General features: G+C 35.6%; 1 protein-coding gene across 1 annotated transcript in view; it reads left to right on the top strand.

Moving 5' to 3' along the window:
• TRPC5 (transient receptor potential cation channel subfamily C member 5) overlaps positions 1 to 22,315 on the top strand; it is a 2,601,559-nt gene that overhangs the window by 2,271,123 nt on the left and 308,121 nt on the right. Inside the window, exon 7 of the mRNA XM_044057112.1 lies at positions 8,776 to 8,971. Coding sequence (XP_043913047.1) covers positions 8,776 to 8,971 — 196 coding nt within the window. The remainder of the gene's footprint in view (positions 1 to 8,775; positions 8,972 to 22,315) is intronic.

The raw sequence follows: 22,315 nt of genomic DNA, 5'->3' as shown, positions 1-22,315 counted from the left end.
TGTATATCCATGTATGAGTACATTACCAGTATTAGCAAAATGTGCACAATGCATAGCATAACATGTTCAGTAGTACACACACATTATGCTTTGAAGGCTTGGTTGTCATACCCTTACCTGTGAAATATCTAGTAAAGGGATCCTTGAAGTAATTCTGCATAGCTGTTTAGTAATTCAAGATATGAAGTCTGCATACAAACATTAACATACAAACATTAAAGAACCTGTCACAAATAAAGAGTATTCATTTGCAAAATAGCAAGATATAACAACTATCAGTTAGTCAGCTGAGACAGGATATACTTAAACAAAGAGAACATGTATTTGAAAGGAGAGTGACATGGTCCTGTAGACTTTAACCTGTCTAGTAAGACTGAGTTGCTCAAAGCATGTACAGGCCACTCTAGACAGCACCTAAAAGGCTATAGTAGTCTATAAAGGAGAACCACACCCACAGACTCAAAAAACATGTTTATTTCATCATGGTTTGGAATGTCCTACATTTTAACACCACTCTGGGGCTATTTACAGGTTTTAAATATTTTTATACATAATTTCTGAGTCTGTCCTGATGGAGTCTAGTATCTTGAAGTGATCCTTATACCTCTAGGTATCCCACAATGCCGTGCTTGTCTGTAAAAATTTACATTACTCAGGCCTCTTTCTTCCTAAAGCTCCTGTCAATGCATTGATTTTACATGCATGCACTGCTGTCTTTCAGTCAGTTTTAAGTAATATTTTATGCCATTCAATGACTACTTAAAACACAAACAGTGCAAATACCACAGAACAGACTTTTAGGTTCATAGATTAGTACTAGACTAACTGCCCTTGTTGGCCATTTTAAGCCTAGCCAATTACCTCCTGTGAGAATCAAATCCTATACCTTGTGTCTGTAAGGAAAACACCTTAACCATTATGCCAACCTCTCACCCATTGAAGTGTTTTTTTTTACTGCTGCTTCTTTTTAGAATGGCTAAACTGAAGTCTTTTGTAAAGCCTGAATTGTACTCCTTTGATTCATTTCCCACCCCCCTTCATACCTAACCTTCCCTAGCTGTCAAAGTGATAAGGGTAGTTTGAGCTGTTACCTGCTGTGATTGACAGCTCACAGCAGGAGACTTGACATGTACTGTTTCTTTGTTCTAGCCTTTACTTTCTGTATGGGTAGAGGAAGGACCAGGGAGCTGTGACATCACAGCATGGGTGGGTTTTTAGGACAGTTGTGGTGATGTCAGTTTGGGCAGGGAATTGGCCAGAAAACTACCTGTATTCATTGGCCTTGATGACATCAATGAACTGTAGACTGCAGCAAGCTTTTCCAAGGTGGGATACAAGTTTTTTGAAAGTGAAACCACCACAGTACAGTAAGATGCTGTTCTAGTGGAGGAAACAGTTGACTTAAAATATTTTAAATGTGGCATTGTTGTTTATTCACAGGAACTGTAAATGGGGAGAAAAAAGACAAAGAAGTTTTACATTTAGTAATAGAATCCTGTTGTCTTTTAAAGGCTGGTAACATTTCAGCACAACATGATACACAATCACAGATTACAAGAAATAAGCAGGAAGAGGTATGTATGGTCTGTGTTTGTGACAGTTTGTTACCTATTAAGTGAATTTTTATCTTTTCACAAGTAATCATTTTCCTGATAGCACTAGCAAGTTTCCCCACTTGTGTGCAAACTTTGTCAGCATCATCATATCACAGAGAAAGATATCAGATAGCAGCTTCAAGACCAGAGGAAAAACAATCATCTTGTTTAATGCTGGCCTAAGATTGTACAAGTTGACTATTTTTCTGCAATGAATTGCAATCTGCAGTGTCTTTAGCCATGAGGTAAGTCTGGCAGTTAGGGAGGGTAAACAGTTATTACGCAAGAGCTTAAAAAGTAGAGCTGTGATTGAGTTGTTCATAAACTTAGAGACAGAGAGGTACACTGCCATTAAGAGAATCAGACAAGGATACTTTATATGGGATGAAAGCATACAAAGTTGCATATTTTATTCATAATTTTCAGAAGGGCAGCACCATTCTTAAAACTAACTGATGATGGCAAGGCATACCTTTCAACCTGTCAGCACTACAGATTATAGAACTGATTTTTAAACCTATAACAGGGATTCAAAATGGAAATAATTTATTTTTCAGAAGAAAAAATGTAGCAGCAATGCTAAAACTGAGGGAAAAAATCATTGCACTCTGTCAAAATCACTAACTGAAAGGTATAGAGTTTGATCCTCATCCAGTTATACTAGTAATACTTCCTTACCAAATATTATTGTTTCTGGATCTAGAGGACCTATGACAGAAAATGAGTTGACTACTGATCTCCTTTCTCAGTTGTAGCTGGTGGATAGATGTAAGATGTGGATCTATCCATATCTTCATGTAGTGGACGCTACAAGCAGTTTAGAAGATGGATGCCATCAGGATCTGCACTTGTCTTAAACTTCATAATTCTGTGAACTCAACTCAGGCTACCTGGTATGACAGAGATCATAGGTTATGTTTTTAATACATTCAGATGAATGTGACATGTAATAAACTAGTCGCAAAGCACGTCATTTTATTATTTACTCCTTATTTCAGCATTGGCTGACAATGTCCCAAGCAACAAAATATAATCTGCGTAAGTACTAATCTACAGATAAGCCAAGACAGAAAGGAGTCAGTATAAGATCTAGAAAAACATCATTTCTGACCATACCTCTCAACTGTCCAGATTTTCACAAAATGCCCAGATTTTTGCCTCATATGTTTGGTCTGTTCCACATAAAATTTGTTTTTGTTTTTTTTTTGGCAAATCATTGAGGACCGAAGTCACTAAATAATGGTATGCATTTGAGTTTCAGACTTCATATCAATCAAAACATGCATGCTGACACAAATCCTGTTATTCTAACAGCTTTTTAAGTTTATAAGAGCAACATTTAAAATGTTTCCCTATTTTTGGGCCTTTGTCTAGATTTCTTGCATCAAGACGTTGAGAGATATATGCCTGACACATACTCCTGCAAATAACAACATGTAAGTGAGCAGGGACTAGTTAGGGAGGTATTTACCTTTCCTTTTGGAGTTGACTCAGTAAGACAGCTTCAGAACCAGTTGTGGAGACCTTGTACCAGACCAGAATCAGACAGCATCTACAGTAAGATGAGGCTGACTAGAGTCAACCATTTTTATTAAGTCAACAGTTCTGAAATGTCATATGTCATACAGTAGTTTTTGTAATATGACCTTTTATAAAGCTGTGCTGGTCCTGCATTATTTGTTTGTTCATTCATTCATGTTACTCAGACATTCCAATTAGTTATAACCAATTTTAATTAGAATCCTAGGCAGGAACTACCCATTCAGCTTGCAGCAATGTAATGTGTATAATAAACAATTATAATGAATTTCACCTTAAGGCATACAACAAATGCACACCAATGCCTCCATTTATGGCCAGCACATAACACATCCAAATAAGCTTTACACTGTGCAGCTACAGAACTGAGTTATAATCACGGGCTGCCCCAGCTTTTCTACCTCACTCTGAATTTAGTGCACTGTAGTGCTATCTTATTAACTGTAACTGAAACATAACTATTTTTAAATCTCTCTCTCACTCACATGTAATTATATAGAAGAGGCTCTGTTACCATTTTCATATCAGCATCTCTTCCTTACATTCTTGGTATATACTGCCACCAGTCAGACTATTTCTGGTACTGATGTCTCAATTATTGCACTCTCTTCCAGTCAGCCAAACAATATATTAAAGTATAGTAGTGTACAGCCAAAAAGTTTTTCTTTAGAAACAGCAGATTCCAAGTCACACCAATACTGTGTAGTTACAATTGTAAACTAATACATAAGATGCCAACCACAAGTGTGTATAAGTGAATTAATAAAACATGCTTCTGTTAGTAGAATCTCCTAATAAAAAATAAGTTAAAAGCACAGAGAATACCAGTCTAAGAAGCCAAGTCCCTATTTGCGCACAGATTAAAACAAACAGATATTTGACAGTAGAATAACTCTAACTGCATAAAAACTGTCTTAGTATTGCCACTTTCTAGAGAATAGTGTATCCTTCCTACCACTTAAGTAGCTGCAGATGGCAGCTTATCAAAGTTTGAGCTTACTGTCTCTGAGATATGTTGCATTTTATCTTATGTACCGCCACTGTAACAATGCTTTGCTGCTTCAGAGTTGAACAGAATTTATTAAGTCCATAACCCAAAATTAAGGTAAAGTACACAAGTTCTAAATCAACTTGATGTGCAAGTCAGAAGTTACCAAATAAAAACAAAAACAGTCCAAAAAGTGAGGAATGAGCATTAGTCCTAGTTCAGTACTCCTAAGAGGTTAATGTTTAAAAAAAAATCAGATTTTCTCTCTTTAACCAAGCTATTTAAAGCACACAGATAGAGTTACATTCAATCAAGAGTAGCACAGCTTTTCATGTGGACCTATGAGTGGGAAAGTAGTTCCACAGTCTAGTCTACTACATACAACTGCATCATTTAGGAAAATGAACTGAAAATGTCTTACATCTAAGGAAGTATACTACTGTTTAAATTTCTACATTAAAAAAATCATATACCACTTGGCAAACATTTTTTGGTGGGTAATCTACATATACTTTTAAAATTGTTTATGGCATACACTGGACTGGTACCAACAGAGTGTACATTATTAAACCAGGAGGGCAGTCAAAATACAAGATCACTTCAAGGCTATTAGGACTGCTACTTCCTTGGCCTCCTTAGATATGCATACTAATGACCATCATAAAATCTTTAGATCAGCTGTTTTTATGTCTCCAGTTTTTCCAGGAGAAGAGATGAAACATAATCCTTAATTTATTTAGAACCTAGAGTACTTCTTAGGTTTTTGGCTTACTTGTCTGCGTGGTTATATTCAGATTTAGAATAGAAATATTTAATATAAGTTTCTTGTAAGATTTATTTTTGCTATTAAAACGGCTTGAGTTTCGTAGAATATCTTTTGCTACTAAAAACTGCTTGAACATATTTAACATTTTTACATGCAATTCTTTAGCTATAATAGGGAGTGAATAAATGCATTAGTATATCTTAATTATATTATTGATTGTCATTTTAATTGCAGTGTGGACTTGGCATGTAAGGAAGTGTTTGTTTCAATGGAACATTTCCTTCCCTCTAGAAGGCAATAGCAGTACTAGTTTATACTTGGAGTCCTACATCTACTTGTTTTCTGTTCTCACAATTATCAGTTTGTGCTTTATTGCCTTTCTTTTTGTTGTATATTGTTTTAAGGCCCTCAATTTCTCATGACATTAAGATAATTATCCCTAATACTACATGGTAATACAAAATGAGAATGGAAAAGCATCACTGGCAGTATACAAGTCAGAACTCCAATCACTGACAGAAAAAGCAGAATGGTTTCCAAAAAGTGAAAAGAAGAGCTAAGTAAGAAAGTTGGCAAGATATGGGCATTTGCAAATGGCCAGGATTTGGTCATGCTGGTTTACATCAGGCTTGAAGTTGTTGACCTGACTGTTAAATATAGCAGAAATGGTGTGACCCTTGAAAACAGAAGCTCAGTTTTGCATACGTAAGCAGCTTCCAGACTGTGAGGTATAACAGGAAGTGCGAGCCCTTGCAGATAGAACCTTGAGCAATGCCGCTACATCCTATGAAAGTCCAGAAATTGTATACTTACACAAAGCTTTTTAAGTAGAGCAGCAACAAGATCCTGTCTGCACTATGCATACAGGTAATCAAATAACAAGCAACATTTATTTTCCTCAACTTGCAGTGAGCTGAGCAAGGGCTTTGTTACATGTACTACAAAATAAGGATGCAAAAATGCATTATTAGATGCGTAGCGGCTAGTACTACTTTAACATGTTTGTTATAAAAGAATGGCAGCAGGGATTCTGTAATAAATGGTTTTCAGAAATAAGTATGACAGTATACCTGACATAAAATATCAGTTTGCATATACCACTTTATTGAATATTCGCTACTGCATTAAACCTAGAGAAAAAAAAGCCTACATTTTTGGGTGGACTTGATACCACGTTGAAATGTTTAAAATGGTGGCAATATTTGTTTTTCTATATCCACTTTCTGACCTACTGAATACAGTAACCAAACTGATGAGCTTCTGGATTCTTAAACAGTCAGTCATACAAAAGACTACTGTACGATTTATTCTGTATGTGGCCTTATCCTTAGCACTATTCATAAACCTTTATCGTGGTAATGATATATTAAGCATAGATGTGAATCTCACATAAAAGTACATAGTAAATGATAGTGTGCTATGTGCAGGACTGATGGCATTTTCAGGCTGTTAAACAGTATGATGTGAGGCTATATAGCCCATTATAGTCCCAATTGTTGCACCAAGGTGTATGTGTTGTTGGAGGGGGAACATCACACTGCATGGAAGGTGCATTATGGAAGGTCACCTAATGTGGCTAACAGAAAAATGTCTGGTGCTGCCCAGACAAATAACTGATCTCTTCCCATAACATATGCAGACCATGTTTATATAACTCCTACTCGTAGGGAAAATAATACAGCTAATACACCAGTCACTCATCCAATATTCAGCTTTTTGCTTGGAAAAGAAATTTTTTTTTTCTTTAACATCAAATGATACAGGCAAATAAAGGAACGTACATGAATAAATGCAGCAACTTAAATGCATTTGTGACTGGTGAGACATAGTTAAGTTTCTGACTAGCACTTATATTTATGAACCATTTATGAATGTTCTTTAAATAATTACTGAACAGAAAGGAGAAAATAATGCTTTTAAGTCAAGCAAATGTAAGGTTAAGATATAATGGTGTTTGTATTCCTTTGCATGTTATACTCACAAAGTATCTATATTCATTTGTGTCTGTTGGTATGCACATCTATATGAGAATGGAAGTGCCTCTGCGTCATATCAAAATTTGTTGTTTGGAAAGCAAGTGCAAGGCATTCAAACTGAATGTGCAAAGAAATAAGCAGTGTAGAAATAACATGGAAAGCTAGTTTAATGCAGTTATGCTAAACTTGCAATGCTTTGACAAGACTGTATGGTAAGAATTTGTAACTCACTGAATACGTGTGTGTGTGTGTGTGTGTGTATATATACACGCACGCACCTGCAAATTTTGGGTTAAATAACATTGTTCTGCCAGGCATTATCCAGACTGGGGTAATAACTGGTAAGATTATTTATATGAGCTAATGAGTGGATAAAACTAGGTATATGTATAGCTACTTGTCCTCCATTAAAGTGGCTCTTCACATTCTGGTAGTTCAAGCACATTTGTAGACTGGTCATAATTCATCATACATTTAGAACTCACCCAGATCATATTTAATATAGCAGATGTTTAGCTTTGATTATTTAGCTTGTATCATAAGCATGAATGACAATTATAAGCTCATAACACTTAGTTAACAACATAAATCCTGCTACAAAGCTCACTGCAAATTAAGTAACTAAAATTTCAGTGTTTCACAGGCTGCAATCTGTATACTAAAAGCAAAAGATTTACAAGGAAGCCAACAGAATTCTATGTAGTAAACACAATAAAAACACTATTTGTTCTTCATTCTGCTTGAAGATGAGTTTCCACTGTTTTTAATAAACTCTGTAAGATTCTCTGTGTGCTCTTTCTTACTGCCTAAAACAATGTTGCAAGGATATCATAAACCCTTACCCATTGTCTAACCATCTGTTGGTGGAGGCTAGATAAGGTTAGCAACAGCTCTCCCACTGTGCTTCATGGAAAACATATCTATATGCTCAGGCACTTTTTATGAAAACCCATGAATGCACAGAAGATCACAGTGTAGGCATATAGTATCCACCATAGTACACATACCTAATGATTCTGTATGACTGAAGCGTGCATGTTTTGATGAGCTGGAATCAGAAAAAAAAAAAGTTTGATGTCTGGAAGGAGGCCTCTGGCCAAGTGATTGTAAAGTTAATGCTGTCAGTAGTGGCAGCAACTTTCTCAGGCAAGGATAGTGGGAGCCTGGTTCTGAAATCTACTTATTTAAAAACCTTAGGTCAAATCAGAGAGCATTTCTGCACTTTTACTAGAAGGATTAAGCATGTTTGCATGGTGAGATGAAAGCAAGTCTGCAGTTTTGCATATAGAAACAGGACATAGAAAACTGAATAACATACATGAAACGTTCTACACTTGGACTGCTAATGTGAATGTCTGTAGTATCACTCATCCTGTGTGAGTGATTGCTGTCTTCTACTATCGCAGCTACTGGGAGACATGGCTGAAATACTTCAAACCAGTTAGGTCAAGACCTGATGTGTCCTAGGCAGTAAAAATGTATCTGTAAGTCCATATGCAGCAAACAATTACATGGTGTTTGACTTCTAGGGAGGTCAGGGGCTTCTTTCTTCAACAGTGATGAAGTTTAGGTCAGCATGGCATTTCATAGTGGATATTAAAACATCCTGAAGTTGTCTGACTTGTAAACATGAAAATTCTGTGCCAAATTTTCCTTCCTAAGTCAAATAAAAATGACTAAATCTGCAAAATCCTTCTAGATGGAGAGAAAAGTCTACTTTTCAAAGTGTATGCAGATAAATCAAGTAATGTGTTTAAAAACCTTAACTATGATGGTATCTATGATTGCAGCCTCCTTCCTTATATTTAGATACCAAAGAGATAACCTGAATGGTTCAGTTGATGTTTTCTGTTCTGCAGTTGCCAGTGTTTGTTTATTAAAATAATGTAATGCTTTATTTTGCTTATGTAGGCTATTTGAAACTCTCCAGTCCTTGTTTTGGTCAGTGTTTGGCCTGCTGAACCTGTATGTCACAAATGTAAAAGCACGACATGAATTCACAGAGTTTGTTGGTGCTACCATGTTTGGAACGTACAATGTCATCTCCCTGGTGGTGCTGCTCAACATGCTGATAGCCATGATGAACAACTCCTACCAGCTGATCGCTGTAAGTACTGCAACTCTTTGTTCTAGAATCACAGCATGCAAAAAATCAAATGGCTGAAATTGACACTACACAACTGATGCAATTATGAAAATTATGCTTTTTTCCTCCCATTCACTAAAGATCTCCTTTCAGCTGACTGTTGTAAGTATTGTGACACTGTTTCCTGAAATATCAGGAACATCAAAGGGATAAAAAAAAAGTTGATAGCAAAAAGCAAAGGTAATTCCATAAATGGACTTTTTCCCCTAAGTGAAGTGTAAAATTAAAGTCTAATTCTTTGCATGTTTGCAATGGGGTAGTAAAAAAAACATGATGTTATATATTTTTTCTGGCTTCATTACTGTCTCTTTTCTTTCTAATGTATCTATAAAGGTTTTTACACCTTTTCAGTTTGTTTTAATTTCTTCATTTAAGCCTCTGTTTTCCTGATTGTCTTCCTGTTTCTTTTATGTGATACCGGATATTGTTCTTTGTCCTACTGCTCCTGCATTTCCTTGTATTTCCTGAATGACATATTTTAAAATATATTGACTACTCATTCAAGAATTATTGTACAGTTCACACTATGTAAATTAATTTCCTTCATACAAAGGTTTTCTGTTTCCAAGGATGTATTTCTGACAATTAGCCAAAATTCTTCCACTCCTTCATTCTAACCTCTTTTCTAATTCATTCCTTCAGTGCCTTCCCATTTTGCCAGTCTTTGCACTAGAAGTCCAACACTGCAGCTGGTATTCCCTGCTTTGTGGCTATGCTAATGTGAACTGCATTGTTGGGATGCCATTTCTTCCTAGATGGTAAACCAGTTTGAACATTTGAACTCCTCTATCACCATTTGAGAGTAGCAATCTAAGAAATCTCTCTCCTGAGAAATTCTAGTATTAAATGTCTGTGATGCCCCATATAGGATCATCAAGAATAACGCTGCTTCTGAATGTTGCTGCAGTGCAGTGCTGTTAATAATACATGATATTAAGCAACATGCTTCCATATTTGGTCATTTTAAGTGGATGCTGGGTGTTTGGCTAAATGTTCAGATTTCTATTGTCAGAACTCATCCTTTGAGCAAAACAAGTCAATATCACACATTGCTGACCAGAACAAAAAAGTTGTAAGACACTGTTATTCCCACACCCCTGTACTTTTAAGCATACTAACTCTGAAACTGCACAACATTGGCAGTTAAAGAGAAACTTCCTTGCCTGCAGTGTTAGACAATCTCACTTTTATCAATAAGTAATATTCAACAAAACTTGGAAATCAATGAAAAATACTTGGCAACTCACATTTTGTCAAAACCAGTAATGTAAAAAAGCATGAGTTCTGCCTTGGGATTTGAATCATATTTTGACTACCATGATGAAGATTACCATCAGCTTTGCAAATGGGTAGGCAGCTTATTTCAATGTGTTAATTTGTGTACTGTTTGTTACAGGCCCCTTTTCCATTTCATAGATTCAGCCAGCACTCTCTCATCCTTTTTCCAGCCATCTGCCCCGATACACTGCACAAATTTACTCCTTTTCCTATGCTTAGCCCTCTACAGTCCAAAGGATATGTTTTGTGTTCCTCCCAATCATTACAGCAGGACACAAGTATATTGTATCTGGCCAGTGCCTATAAATACCACACATCCAATTGCATGTTTATTTCTTAGCAGCAAGGAATCAAAATTCTACTTAGTAGTATGAGTTGAAACCTTTTTTATCTGCATCAGTGAACACACTTCTCTTGCTAATACTAAGAGACTTCTTTTAACAAACCCCTATAAAAGTAGAACTGGATAATGATAGGAAAGTGGAGTAAAGAGATTAAAAGATACTCCCAAGTAACACTCTTATCCAGTACTGTCTCATTTCCTGCTATAATCAGTAGTACCAGAAAGTGTTATGTTAAAAACTGGACCTTTGCCGCATTAAGCCTGTATATTAGATACTAGTAAGCAGCCTTTTTGTTATGATTCTGGTATACCTAAATTAGGGAGTTAACACACAATTAAAATTGTAGTCCACTGCCTTATAGAGTATGCTCACACCAGTAAAACAATTAGCTCTTTGTTATTCATTTAACTAGTTAAAAAATAGTGTAAAATAAAATAAACAATATATTCTTAAAATACAGTTCTGTTATCTTTTGCAAACAGCAATATCAGAACATTTTCCAGCAACTCCACTTCCAAAACATATTTGTCCTGGTCCCCCCTTCAATAAAACACTTCACAACAAATGACATTTGATGACCTTTATTAATTTCCAACATAACTTTATTGCATCATTTCAAATGATAATCATAACATGAATATCCTTGTAACCACAACATGTAAAATCCTCATAACCATACATCAGGGCAGCATACCCCCACTCCTCTGCCCAAATAAGCAGCATCCATACCACCGCTCACTTATTCTTATTAATTAAAGCAGCATGCTACTGCTTGCTTTCATCCCCAAAACTCCTTGCATCAATACCCAACACCAAGAGGGGGAACAGAAGTGAGACAAGTCTGCCCCTCTTCTCCGCCCAACACCCACCTCAATAACCATACCATCCAAAATAATCCAAAATGAAAGTAGCAAGATCATCTAGCTCACTTACTCTAGCTTCCCCCTAATAAATTAACCTTTCCCTTCCCAGAGTCTATTCAAACCTTCCTTTATTTCTTAACCTCCTTCACCAACAGTCCTCCACCTCCATTTAAATCCCTCTAACTAAAGATGTCCCTGGACAAACTGGTTTGCTCCCAAACCTCGTTAATAGTGAAATACTTACCATCTTCATATCTCTCCATGAATGTGAATTTCAAGTCTGCTATGACATATGCAATGCGGCATAAAGTCTAGTTAGCATTATTTTTAAGGTAATACTGACCCCATTGAAGTTGGGTGTGATTCCTGAATGGATAATACAATTGTGACGCAACATAAGTACTGTAACACTACTATCCTGAGACAGTTTCATGTGTTTCCTGACTGCAAGGTACATCTGTGATGAAATTTGAGCAAAGTAAAATTCATATATATTGTGCTCAGGTAAGGGAAAGTAATCCTCTAAATAAACTACTTCACAAGCATTACTATTCAAATGACTAGTCTGTAAATTTCCTTGACAATACAACATGACAAATAAGGAATAATAGATTATTATGCAGTTTTCCAGAAAAGGACCATAGAATTTGAAACACATTAATTTTGGATATAAAAAGCTACCAAGCAATCTCCCAAGTTTAGAGTTCTGTACTGCAAATGGGACAAAACACAAGTAATGAAATGGTATGTATAGAATGCTTCTGAAATGGAACATAACCTTCTGTATCTTCTTTATTCTAAAGAACTGGTGACTCCATGGTACTTTAATACATTTTTGTGAGGTCTTGAGGGAATCATAAATAATGAGACACTGACATACATCATGATCATGAATGGAGCACAACCTCTCAGTATTATTATGAAAGTTTTGTGCTTTCCTTATAATTGTCTATCATGAATGCAACACAACCATCCAGCACTAATTATTATGAAAGTGTTGTGCTGTCCTTTTGATCATCTAATACTTCTTTGGTAAAACCTGAGTAAAAAAATGTCCAAAAAATCAAAAAGACAACTCTCTCAAGTATAAAATCTTCACTAAAAGTGAACTCTGTCCACAAAGAAGAAAAAAAATTACTATACTGTAAGCGTTTTCAGGTCATCTTTTTTATTTTATGGACAGAGTTCAGTTTTTAATGAAATGCTTAAGCTTTTTTTAGACATTTTTTCATGCAGTTCCAGCATTTCTTCAGATTTTATTTAGGATGAACCATCTCAAGTAGATTGATTTCTGAAGTATTACTGTCCAAATTTGTTTCATGTGTTTCAGTAAATGCAAGGAACATCTACAGTGAAACAATACTAACAGAATGTTAGTGAGTGATGTTCTTGAAATTAAATTAATTTCAGTAACAAAATACTGCTAACTACATCAAGATCCATGACAGATCCATTCTACGATCAATGGCACATTTGCTGCAGAATACCAATAAAATGTTAATTCTAAAGTACAGCTGTTCAAAAGGCAGTCAAGTGTGTTTCCTTGATTAAATGGTTGATCTATGGTAAAATAGAAGCAAATGAATATTTTTAAATGGAACGTGAGATCCATCACAAGAAGCCAGCACATAACTCACTGACAACACAAATCAAACTCAGCAAACACACCCACTAAAACTGCAAGTGACAGGAAGAACAAAATCATTTTTTTCAGGGAAGGCAAGCCCCTTCTACAACCCTCCAAGTTAGTGCACCACTTCCCTACATTCCTCTTACAATAACTCATTTCTCTTACAATTGTGGGGAAAAGAGAAACAAGAAACACCTGGCAAAGAGTATTAAAATGGCTGACACAAAGTATAGCTGATTAATGCAACAGCATTGTCAGTCTTGTTCATTTTGTGATGGGGGACTGTAAAGACTACATTTAATCACTTATATTTTGTCAAATGATAGACTGCCATAATGTCTAGTGCACACTCAAAAGTTTCAGAAGAAGTATAGAAGCATACACTGTAGATAGCAATGTTACCATGTGAATGTTGAAGCAGCATTGTTCTGTCGCTTAACCATAATAATTCACACACATACACTTATAGACAACTGCAGCCATTACTCCCATCATGGCTAATACTGGGCATAAGTACCTACAGCTTGTGAAGGTTCCCTACCATTGTAGTTAACAGTGACAATGTTGGAACATTACATATCTGTAACACTTATATTTACAGAAAATCTTGAAAGTTTCATTTCTAACATACATAAATAAGTTCAGATAACTCTAAAACAACTTCCAGTGTCCATAGAAAATCAATACACACCATATTCCCGTACTGCTAACCTCACAATTTAAGCAACCTGACAATCACTCACATAATAAGCAGGCATACTGCAAAGGAGAACTCTTAAAAAAATAAATAATAGTAAAGCAAACAAGAAAAAAGCAATGAAATCTATAAGTATCTTTTTTTTTACTCAAAGAAATTTTTATTAAAAATGTTTCCATATCTTCAAATAGATTGAACCATAAATAGTGAAACATAAACTAATATAACAATCAACTAGTCAACTATTTACAAAAGAAACTATGTACAATTGCTTAAGTATACAATCTATAACATCACGTTTCCATATATAATATGCAATTTGTATTAAGATGCTGTGCTGACTAATCATACCAATTTGTTTTATCCAGTATTTCATCAACCTTCTGCCAATAAGTGATGTATGATGTTTTATTAGTTCTTTTCTTTATGGTTGCTACTTCCATTCGAGATACGAAGACTGTAATTTTCTTGAAATCTTGAAAAGTTGGTGGTGCTTTATTCTAACAGTAAGTTGTTATGGCTTTACATGCAATGGCAAGCAATGTTCACAGTAAAGGATATTTTACTTTTGGGACACATTGTAGTATGGGTACATTAAACAAAACTAATGAGTTGGTTAACTGAAAAGTATCATTAAAAATTGTTTGAAAGAAATAATTAATTTCAAACTATTTAGTCAGTGAATGGCAATCAAAAAACATGTGTTCCCAATCTGCTTTTGTATGCATTTTACATCTCCAACAATCAACATGTTTCTTATATATTAGTTCTAATTTATGAGGGGTTAGAAAGGATCTATGTAGGAATTTCCATGCATATAGTTTCCACTGAACTGACTTGGTGATAAAAGGATAATTTATTTTTCATTTGTATCAGGATCCTTTTAATTAACATGATTATAATAATTCCAATAACTGTTACTGGTATAGTTCTTTGTTTCTTTGTGTCTTATGAATTTTGGACAGATATCCTTGTCTTTTATAAGTATTATTTATTAAAAGTATCACAAGATCTATGAACGTAGGAGTATTATTTTTAAAAGTTGGCATCTTGAGGAAGAAAAATTCTTTAAAGAACACTGTGAATGTTCCATTTCAAAAATGTTAAAGCTACATTTGTACAATTTTTGAGATGTGCTTTGAAGTTAGAGAAAAAGATGTATGCTGCGATTGTTAGCTACTTCAATTCAATAACATGCAGTATAATAAATTATGTGGTTTGTTCAGAACTGGCTTTGTTTAAAACTTATCTCTACATAATGATTTTAACAGCTGATTTTTCAAGATGGCATAAATGCTGATTGTTCATAACATAAATCTGTTTAAAATGCTAGTGGCACACTTTGCTTAATCATTGAGATGTGCTATGAGATTTTGTGAAAAAAATCTGATTCTGAGCTGCTTTAGGAACATGTGGTACCATAAATTGTGTGTTTTCTCTAGAACTGGTGCTGTACATATTTTATTTATCTCTAGAAACTGGCTGTAGAGTTGTTTTCAAGATGGCATAAAGAAAGAGATAAGACAAACCTGTATGCAGCCGGCTTTGTCAGCATGTGTATCAATGTGCTCATTTGATACATGATGTCAGACCAAGTGAAGTGATGTACATTCTAAATTCAGACAGAGGCTAGAGGTGTCATATCCCATAATGCTGCATTTATTACATCATTCCTATTTCAAAAGATAAAGCTTCCTAATTTATACTGAGGTAGATTTAAATAAATAAGTGTATACACTGGGTAACAAAATATTTCTTTGCTTTACTAATTTCATTTTGGGGTACTGCATCAATACGAAAATGCATTACCATACTCTGAAGTTCTTTCAAGTGAAATGACATTTCAAAATACTTATTTTTCATTTCAAATACAAACGTATATATATATATATATATATATATATATATATATATATATATATATTAATGTTTCATTAGCAGCATGTTCACTAAATGCAACTGAGATAAGTACTTTTCAGTCATATTTGATAAATATCTTACTGACCTTCCTTACAATTCCTGCCCTTGAAATATTTGGATGAGTCTGGTGCATGTACTTCTAATGATGGTGTATAGGAAAGGCTAAAGATATATCTCCCTCGGAAAGACACTCAATCATAATGTTCTGGACTTGGAGGAATTCTTCTTTGATCACTAATTGCTGCTTCTGAAAATGTCTATTGTGACACTTCTTTGGATTTTTCTCTGGCACTTGACTTTTTGTTGACACCATCTCAAAGTCTTTGCATTTGACCCAGTCAATGTAGGATATATTTGTGATGAACTGATATTTCTGATTTCTTCAGCGACTTTCCATCCTCAGCATAAAAATCTGGAATGTTCATATTGCTAAGACACCATCCGCTCTGGCTGCTTTAATATGGAACTTGTTTTTTCACCTTATCATACTCTTAAATAAAACAATTTTGCTCTATAATCAAAGAAATGTTTTGCTAAATTTGGTTTCATATCACTTTCATTTTACATGAGCTGATGTTTTCAGGCTAAAGTTAGGAAGAATAGGTAAGTACTCTATGCTTTAATGTGAAACCCATCAATAGATGAGCTGGTGACAGAGCAACATCTTGCAAGGGAGCATTTTTGTGTTCCCATGGAACTAGGCAAGCCTGGGAATTTTGAATGACAGATGAGGCAGCCTTAGCCAAGTCAAGGATCTGGTTTGGCTCCTAGATCCCATTAAGAACATAGCTGGAGTTCATAAATTAGACAGGAACAGAGTAGCAATGAACCCCAAACATAAACACACACACACTCTCTCTCTGTCCCTGAGAAGCCACCTTGATAGTCAGTTGCTCCTTCACAAAACCTATCTGCTTCCCTCCCTCAAAAAAGGATAGCAACTTTCTGCATATGTTTCTCTTGTCTGATTATAAAGACAGTGAAAGAAAGTAATGGCCACAGTACTGTATTTCCACTTGCTGCTCAGCTCACAGACAATAAACACTGTTTTCTTCTCCCCAAGATGTCATAGTTCAATGATCATTTAACAAGACTTGTAATACCTTGTGTTTTCATATACCACCTACCTCCTCACAAAAGATAGATTCCTTCTCAGTATCATTAATATCAGCTTGACATTGTAGGCCAGAGTAATGTTTTCCATCTTATTGTTTTCATACATAAATGGACTTCCCCCCACCCACATCAGCCATATCAATAGTAATTTTATTGCCTTCACAAATAACTTCTCTCTCTTCCTCCCAGTCACAAAAATAATGCTCACAGTAATGTGTTCTTATTTGTTATTGTCATTCATACCCACTCCATAACCCAACTATGATCACAATAGGAATTAATTCATAAATGAATAGGTTGGGTTTAGTACATAGCACTGAATCTTTCATCTATAAAATGTAGAACAAATGGGAAAACTGTGGAATACTTGCTATCAACTTATCTGGAAAGAAGTCACATGCTTAAAATGTGTTAATGTGTACTTATAAGACATTATTTTCATAAATTAACCATGATTCGATATTACTTGCCATGGATTGTTGTTAAAAAGAAATTCAAAACAGTGAATATATCAAAGACATTTTCAGTGGGCAACAGCCTATCATGGAAAATACATTTCTAAGGCTCAAAATGAAGAACATTTCTCATAATGAGGTACAAGTGAGAGATGTGCTTCTGTTTCCTATGGTAAGGTAGGCATTGTATATGTTTACCTATGCCTAAAAACATATCTGGTGCCATGACAATTTTTTGTAAAATGACCTAAATAGAAAAACTGTACTTGTAGATCGTGAGCATTTGGTAAGTGCTAATATAGGTTGCTCTGGTCAACTAATTTCTAGTACTCACCTCATAATCATTCATTCATTTTCTGACTGCCTGATTTAACCTGATCAGTGTCATCCTACATCCCTGGTTAGGATAAAGTGCATAATCAGAGAATGAAGGAGGATGTTTTGCCAACAATATAAGCTGATACTGCCACCACAAAACATTCAACAAACCAATGTGAGTATCGGACATGAAAAAAAATGTAACAGAGAACACACACATCCTGTGAACTTCATAACCTCAGAAAATATTGTAAATGAACTGAAACAAGTATGTTTCCAATATCCTCAAAGGTTTTCCTAGAATTAATTAAGGAATTAATTATTTCTTTGATTATTAGTTTGATATACAATTTTCCTTGATATTTCAGGAGAGTCTAATGCTTTGCAAGTTCTTTTTTTTATACTTCGCATACTATGAGTGGGACTTATATTTCTTACTAACATTTTCCTTCTCTAATCAAGAAGTATTATTTGTCAGCTTTAACATCAAATCTTGTACACAGACCATTTCATCTTTGAACAAAAAGTATGGCTATACTTCTTTCCTCAGTGCATATTTCTGTTCTAGCAAGCTTTTCATTGTAATATCCTAAGACATTCCAATCTCATTGCCACTCTCAGTACTTGAACCTCTTTAAACATGTTTTGGCTACAGGCAACTGTCAAGTTATCCAATTTATTTCCAGTTCATTTCCAAGCATATACTCTTATTTTTCTGGTAAATATAAACGACTCAGTATATATCCTACATGCATCTACATTTTCAGCTAAATCACATATTGTTTCAGTAAACAGTGTCTATGCTCTTGGCAGTGCCTTCTACAAAGGTTTCTGAGCTATATTATGCAGTGGTATAGAGTGTATTTCAACCAATATTCTTTTTGAAAAAGTTCAGTCATGGCTAGTAGTGCTTTTTTTGTCACAGTCTACCTTTCCTGGCAGTCTGGAAAGACGTGCAATCCAGTGTTGCTGGGGCCAGTTATGGAACTAGGCATCTGGGTGCTTGGAACATCTGTGTATCTATCCAGGGTATACTTCTGACATACCAACTACCCCCACCATTGTGGACTTAATGGTATACCTTGGGGGTAGGCATGCAATGAAGATGTGTGGTGTATCACCCCACCTCTGCAGCAGCTTAGCCATGTTTCCACCCCATTCCTCCTTTTTAAGCACACCAGCCAGTGTGCCTTCCTGAACTGCTGCTCATAATGAATTTTAGAAATATACTGAATTACTTACAGAAATCTCATGAGCGTTCGTTTGCCTCAGGAAGAGGAGTTCTGTTGCATGATGGCAAGCCTTCAGACATTACAACATTAGCTATATAGCTTAGTTTTGTAACTGAGCTCTTAAATTTTCATTCAGCATGACACCAGTCCCTTCAGTAATTCAATCATTCAAACTGTCATCCTGATTTCTCATCACATCTGAAATGACTATGCCATCAGTTATATCAGCAGGACTATGAAGTACCTCAATAATCTATGTAACTGCTCTCTGAAACATTTCAGATGCTAAGAAATGCCAAGTGGGAATCTCAGGTGAGTTAAATGCAAAAAAAAGTATGGAACGTTTCTCATTCAGTCTTATTTTCCAAAATCCTTGGTTTGCATCAGCCACAAAAAACTTTTACAATACAGGCACTTTCTTAAGAGCTTGTATACATATGCAATTGCAAACTGGATCTATCTTTAAAGAAATAATCCATTCTATAAACAAAATTTGTTTCTTAACAACTTTTTCAATTCTTGTCCACAAAGCTAATGGTGAGGTCAATGTGTATCCACCACTACAATCAGATTTATGTAAACTATAACCATATCATCAGGTCACATTACAATTGTGCATCCACACGGTGAATTGTTTTCCTTACCAAGCGTTTGAGAAAACAAAATTCTATACTATTCATTAAAGCGACTACACAGAATACAGTGTTTTATTTCCTAGTCTTGTACTTACACAAGTATTTCATGGCCCTTTGGCTTTTCCTTGATGAAAAGAACAAAAGCAAGCAATTTATACAAGGATGTCTTCAGTTTGCTCTCTCTTAGACCCAGTATTTTGAATATACAAGGAGACATTTCTTGCACACCTTGTTAGTCTCTAGTCTGAGCACCATTCTCCAGTAACTAATTATAAGCCTTTCTACCTAGATTTTACAGTTACTTTCTAACTTTGACTTTTTTGTATGCTTTTTCTGCACATTATTTACTGTCTGCACATTCCTGGCTTTTTTGTACTTTTTCATGCACACTGTACACTTTTTACACTGTGCACATTCATAACACAAGTTTCACCCACAAAAAAAGAATGACTTTTAATTTAATTTATTTAATTATTTATTTAATAATGACTTTATTCCAAAATGTAATATTTTAGGTGAAATGTGTTTACTTTTTCACTGTCTTTTGGCTAATGGCATCGCCATAATAGATTTATCACAAGGGAATCTCTTTTTGTCAAGCTTACTGCCACCCCTGCTATAAAAGATATTCACATTGCTTTACGTATTTTCAGTTTTCCATTGCACAAACCCTTTTACACAAATCAAACTCTTGTGTTACCTCTTTTATTAAAAAGCAATTTTACTCATTCTGTATATATTAATCACTTTACTATTAAATGTGTATCTCTCATTAATCTGCTTCTTTTCTGAACACTTGGTCATACCAGACTTTATTTTGTCTCAAGAAAATTAATCATATACCTTAGGAAATTCAATATTGGCTTTTATTCTTTAATTCAGTGACATAAAAGCATCAAAATATTCAGTAGTACCTTGTAACTTCAGGAAGGAGTGGCAAATATATAGCAGATTCTTTTGTAGTTCACGGAATCTCTAAAACTTTTATGTGTTCACTGCAGCATTGCTTATTTGTCCTGGTCCACTTCAATAAACACACAACACTGAATGACATCTGACAACCTTTATTAAACTTCCATAAATATGATTAACCAATAGTTATAAATTTCAACCAAAACATGACACAGGTGACAATAACCTCCATGAAAGAAAATATGAAATAACCATAAGGGCAGTGTAACCACTCACCCTTGATGAGCAGCTTCCCCTGCTTGCTTACTTATCTTTGCACTAACAAGGCAGTATCACCCCGCTCACCTTCAATTTATTGAATTACACCACCATCCAAATAAGCAGCTCTGCTTGCTTATTAAATTATCCAACAGAGCAACCACTCACTTTCCTTCCCAACTTAATGAATTGCACATCCAACACCAGAGGAGGAAAAGAAGAGGGCAAACCTGCCCTTCTTCTCCACCTTCCTAAACCGAAATTACCACAATCACCACTAATGAAAAGAGGGAGGGTGGGAGGGTAGCAAATTCACGCCAAAAATGTGACTCCTACCTCAGTTACACTTGACAAAACCCTCTAAACCCCTCCCTACCCTTGCCTCATTTCCTCCTAAACATCCCTCCATTTAACCCTATCCTCCCCTTATTCTCTTAATTCCTGCTAATCTATGTACCTAGCCCCACTTGAAGATGTCCCGGGACAAAATAGTCTGTTCCAAACCCCATTTGTCTTGGTCCACTTCAATAAACACACAACACCGAATGACATTTGATGACCTTTATTAATCTTCCATAAATATGATTGTTAACCAATAGTTATAAATTTCAATCAAAACATGACACAGGTGATAATAATCTCCATGAAAAAAAAACATAAAATAACCATATGGGCAGTGTAACCACTCACCCTTGATAAGCAGCGTCCCCCACTTGCTCACTTATCTTTGCAAGGCAGCGTTACACCATTCACCATCAATTTATTGAATTACACCACCATCCAAATAAGCAGCTCTGCTTGCTTATTAACTTATCCAGTAGAGCAACCACTCACTTTCCTTCCCAACTTATTGAATTGCACATCCGCCACCAGAGGAGGAACAGAAAAGGGCAAGCCTGCGCCTCGTTTCCACCCAACAGCCAGATCAGGCTGTTCCCCTTCTCTTTGACCAAACCTCCAGTAATCTAACCTCCAGTAAGGCAGTAGGTCAAACATCATTCGATGTACCCATCTCCCCTAACCAAGCTGGATCCAAGTCACTACCGCCTAACCCTATACATAACTAACAGAAACGCCCCAGTACCTAACAAATGAAAACAAAACACTGACCCCTCACCTATGCTAAAATAGCAAACCATAACCTCATCACCTATCATAACTACTGCCATGATGTAATTGAACCATACCGCCCAGCCTTGCAATGATACCACAATCCTGACCAGCCACTGGACCCACTACTAAGCCCACCACCACTGCAGCCATGCCAAGACAAATACATACCACCGTGCCACATTGCAACCCCATTGTACCGCCCAATGACATTTTTTTTTATACCGTCCAATGAATGTAATACCCCTGTTAAATCTTTTCTAAATTCTATTTAATAAACTGCTGCCATCACACCAACTACTCATTATAAACAATAAGACACTTAAACCACCATCATGGCCGGTAGCAGTACAACCTCAAAAACACCACCATCATAGCTGTCATCATCAACAATAGACCCAGCAAGGCAAAATTAACCAACACAATATACCAACAAACTAGAGAATGCCCAATGCCACCAGGTCACACAATGTCCATAACATGCTATTACCATCCAGAATATAGTGAACCAACCCAGTCCAGTCTATCCTGAAAGTG

The sequence above is a fragment of the Protopterus annectens genome, chromosome 15.part0 (assembly GCF_019279795.1).
Source record: "Protopterus annectens isolate FY-2018-M chromosome 15.part0, PAN1.0, whole genome shotgun sequence".
Taxonomy (NCBI): Eukaryota; Metazoa; Chordata; order Ceratodontiformes; family Protopteridae; genus Protopterus; species Protopterus annectens.
This window is presented reverse-complemented; position numbering and strand designations above follow the sequence as displayed.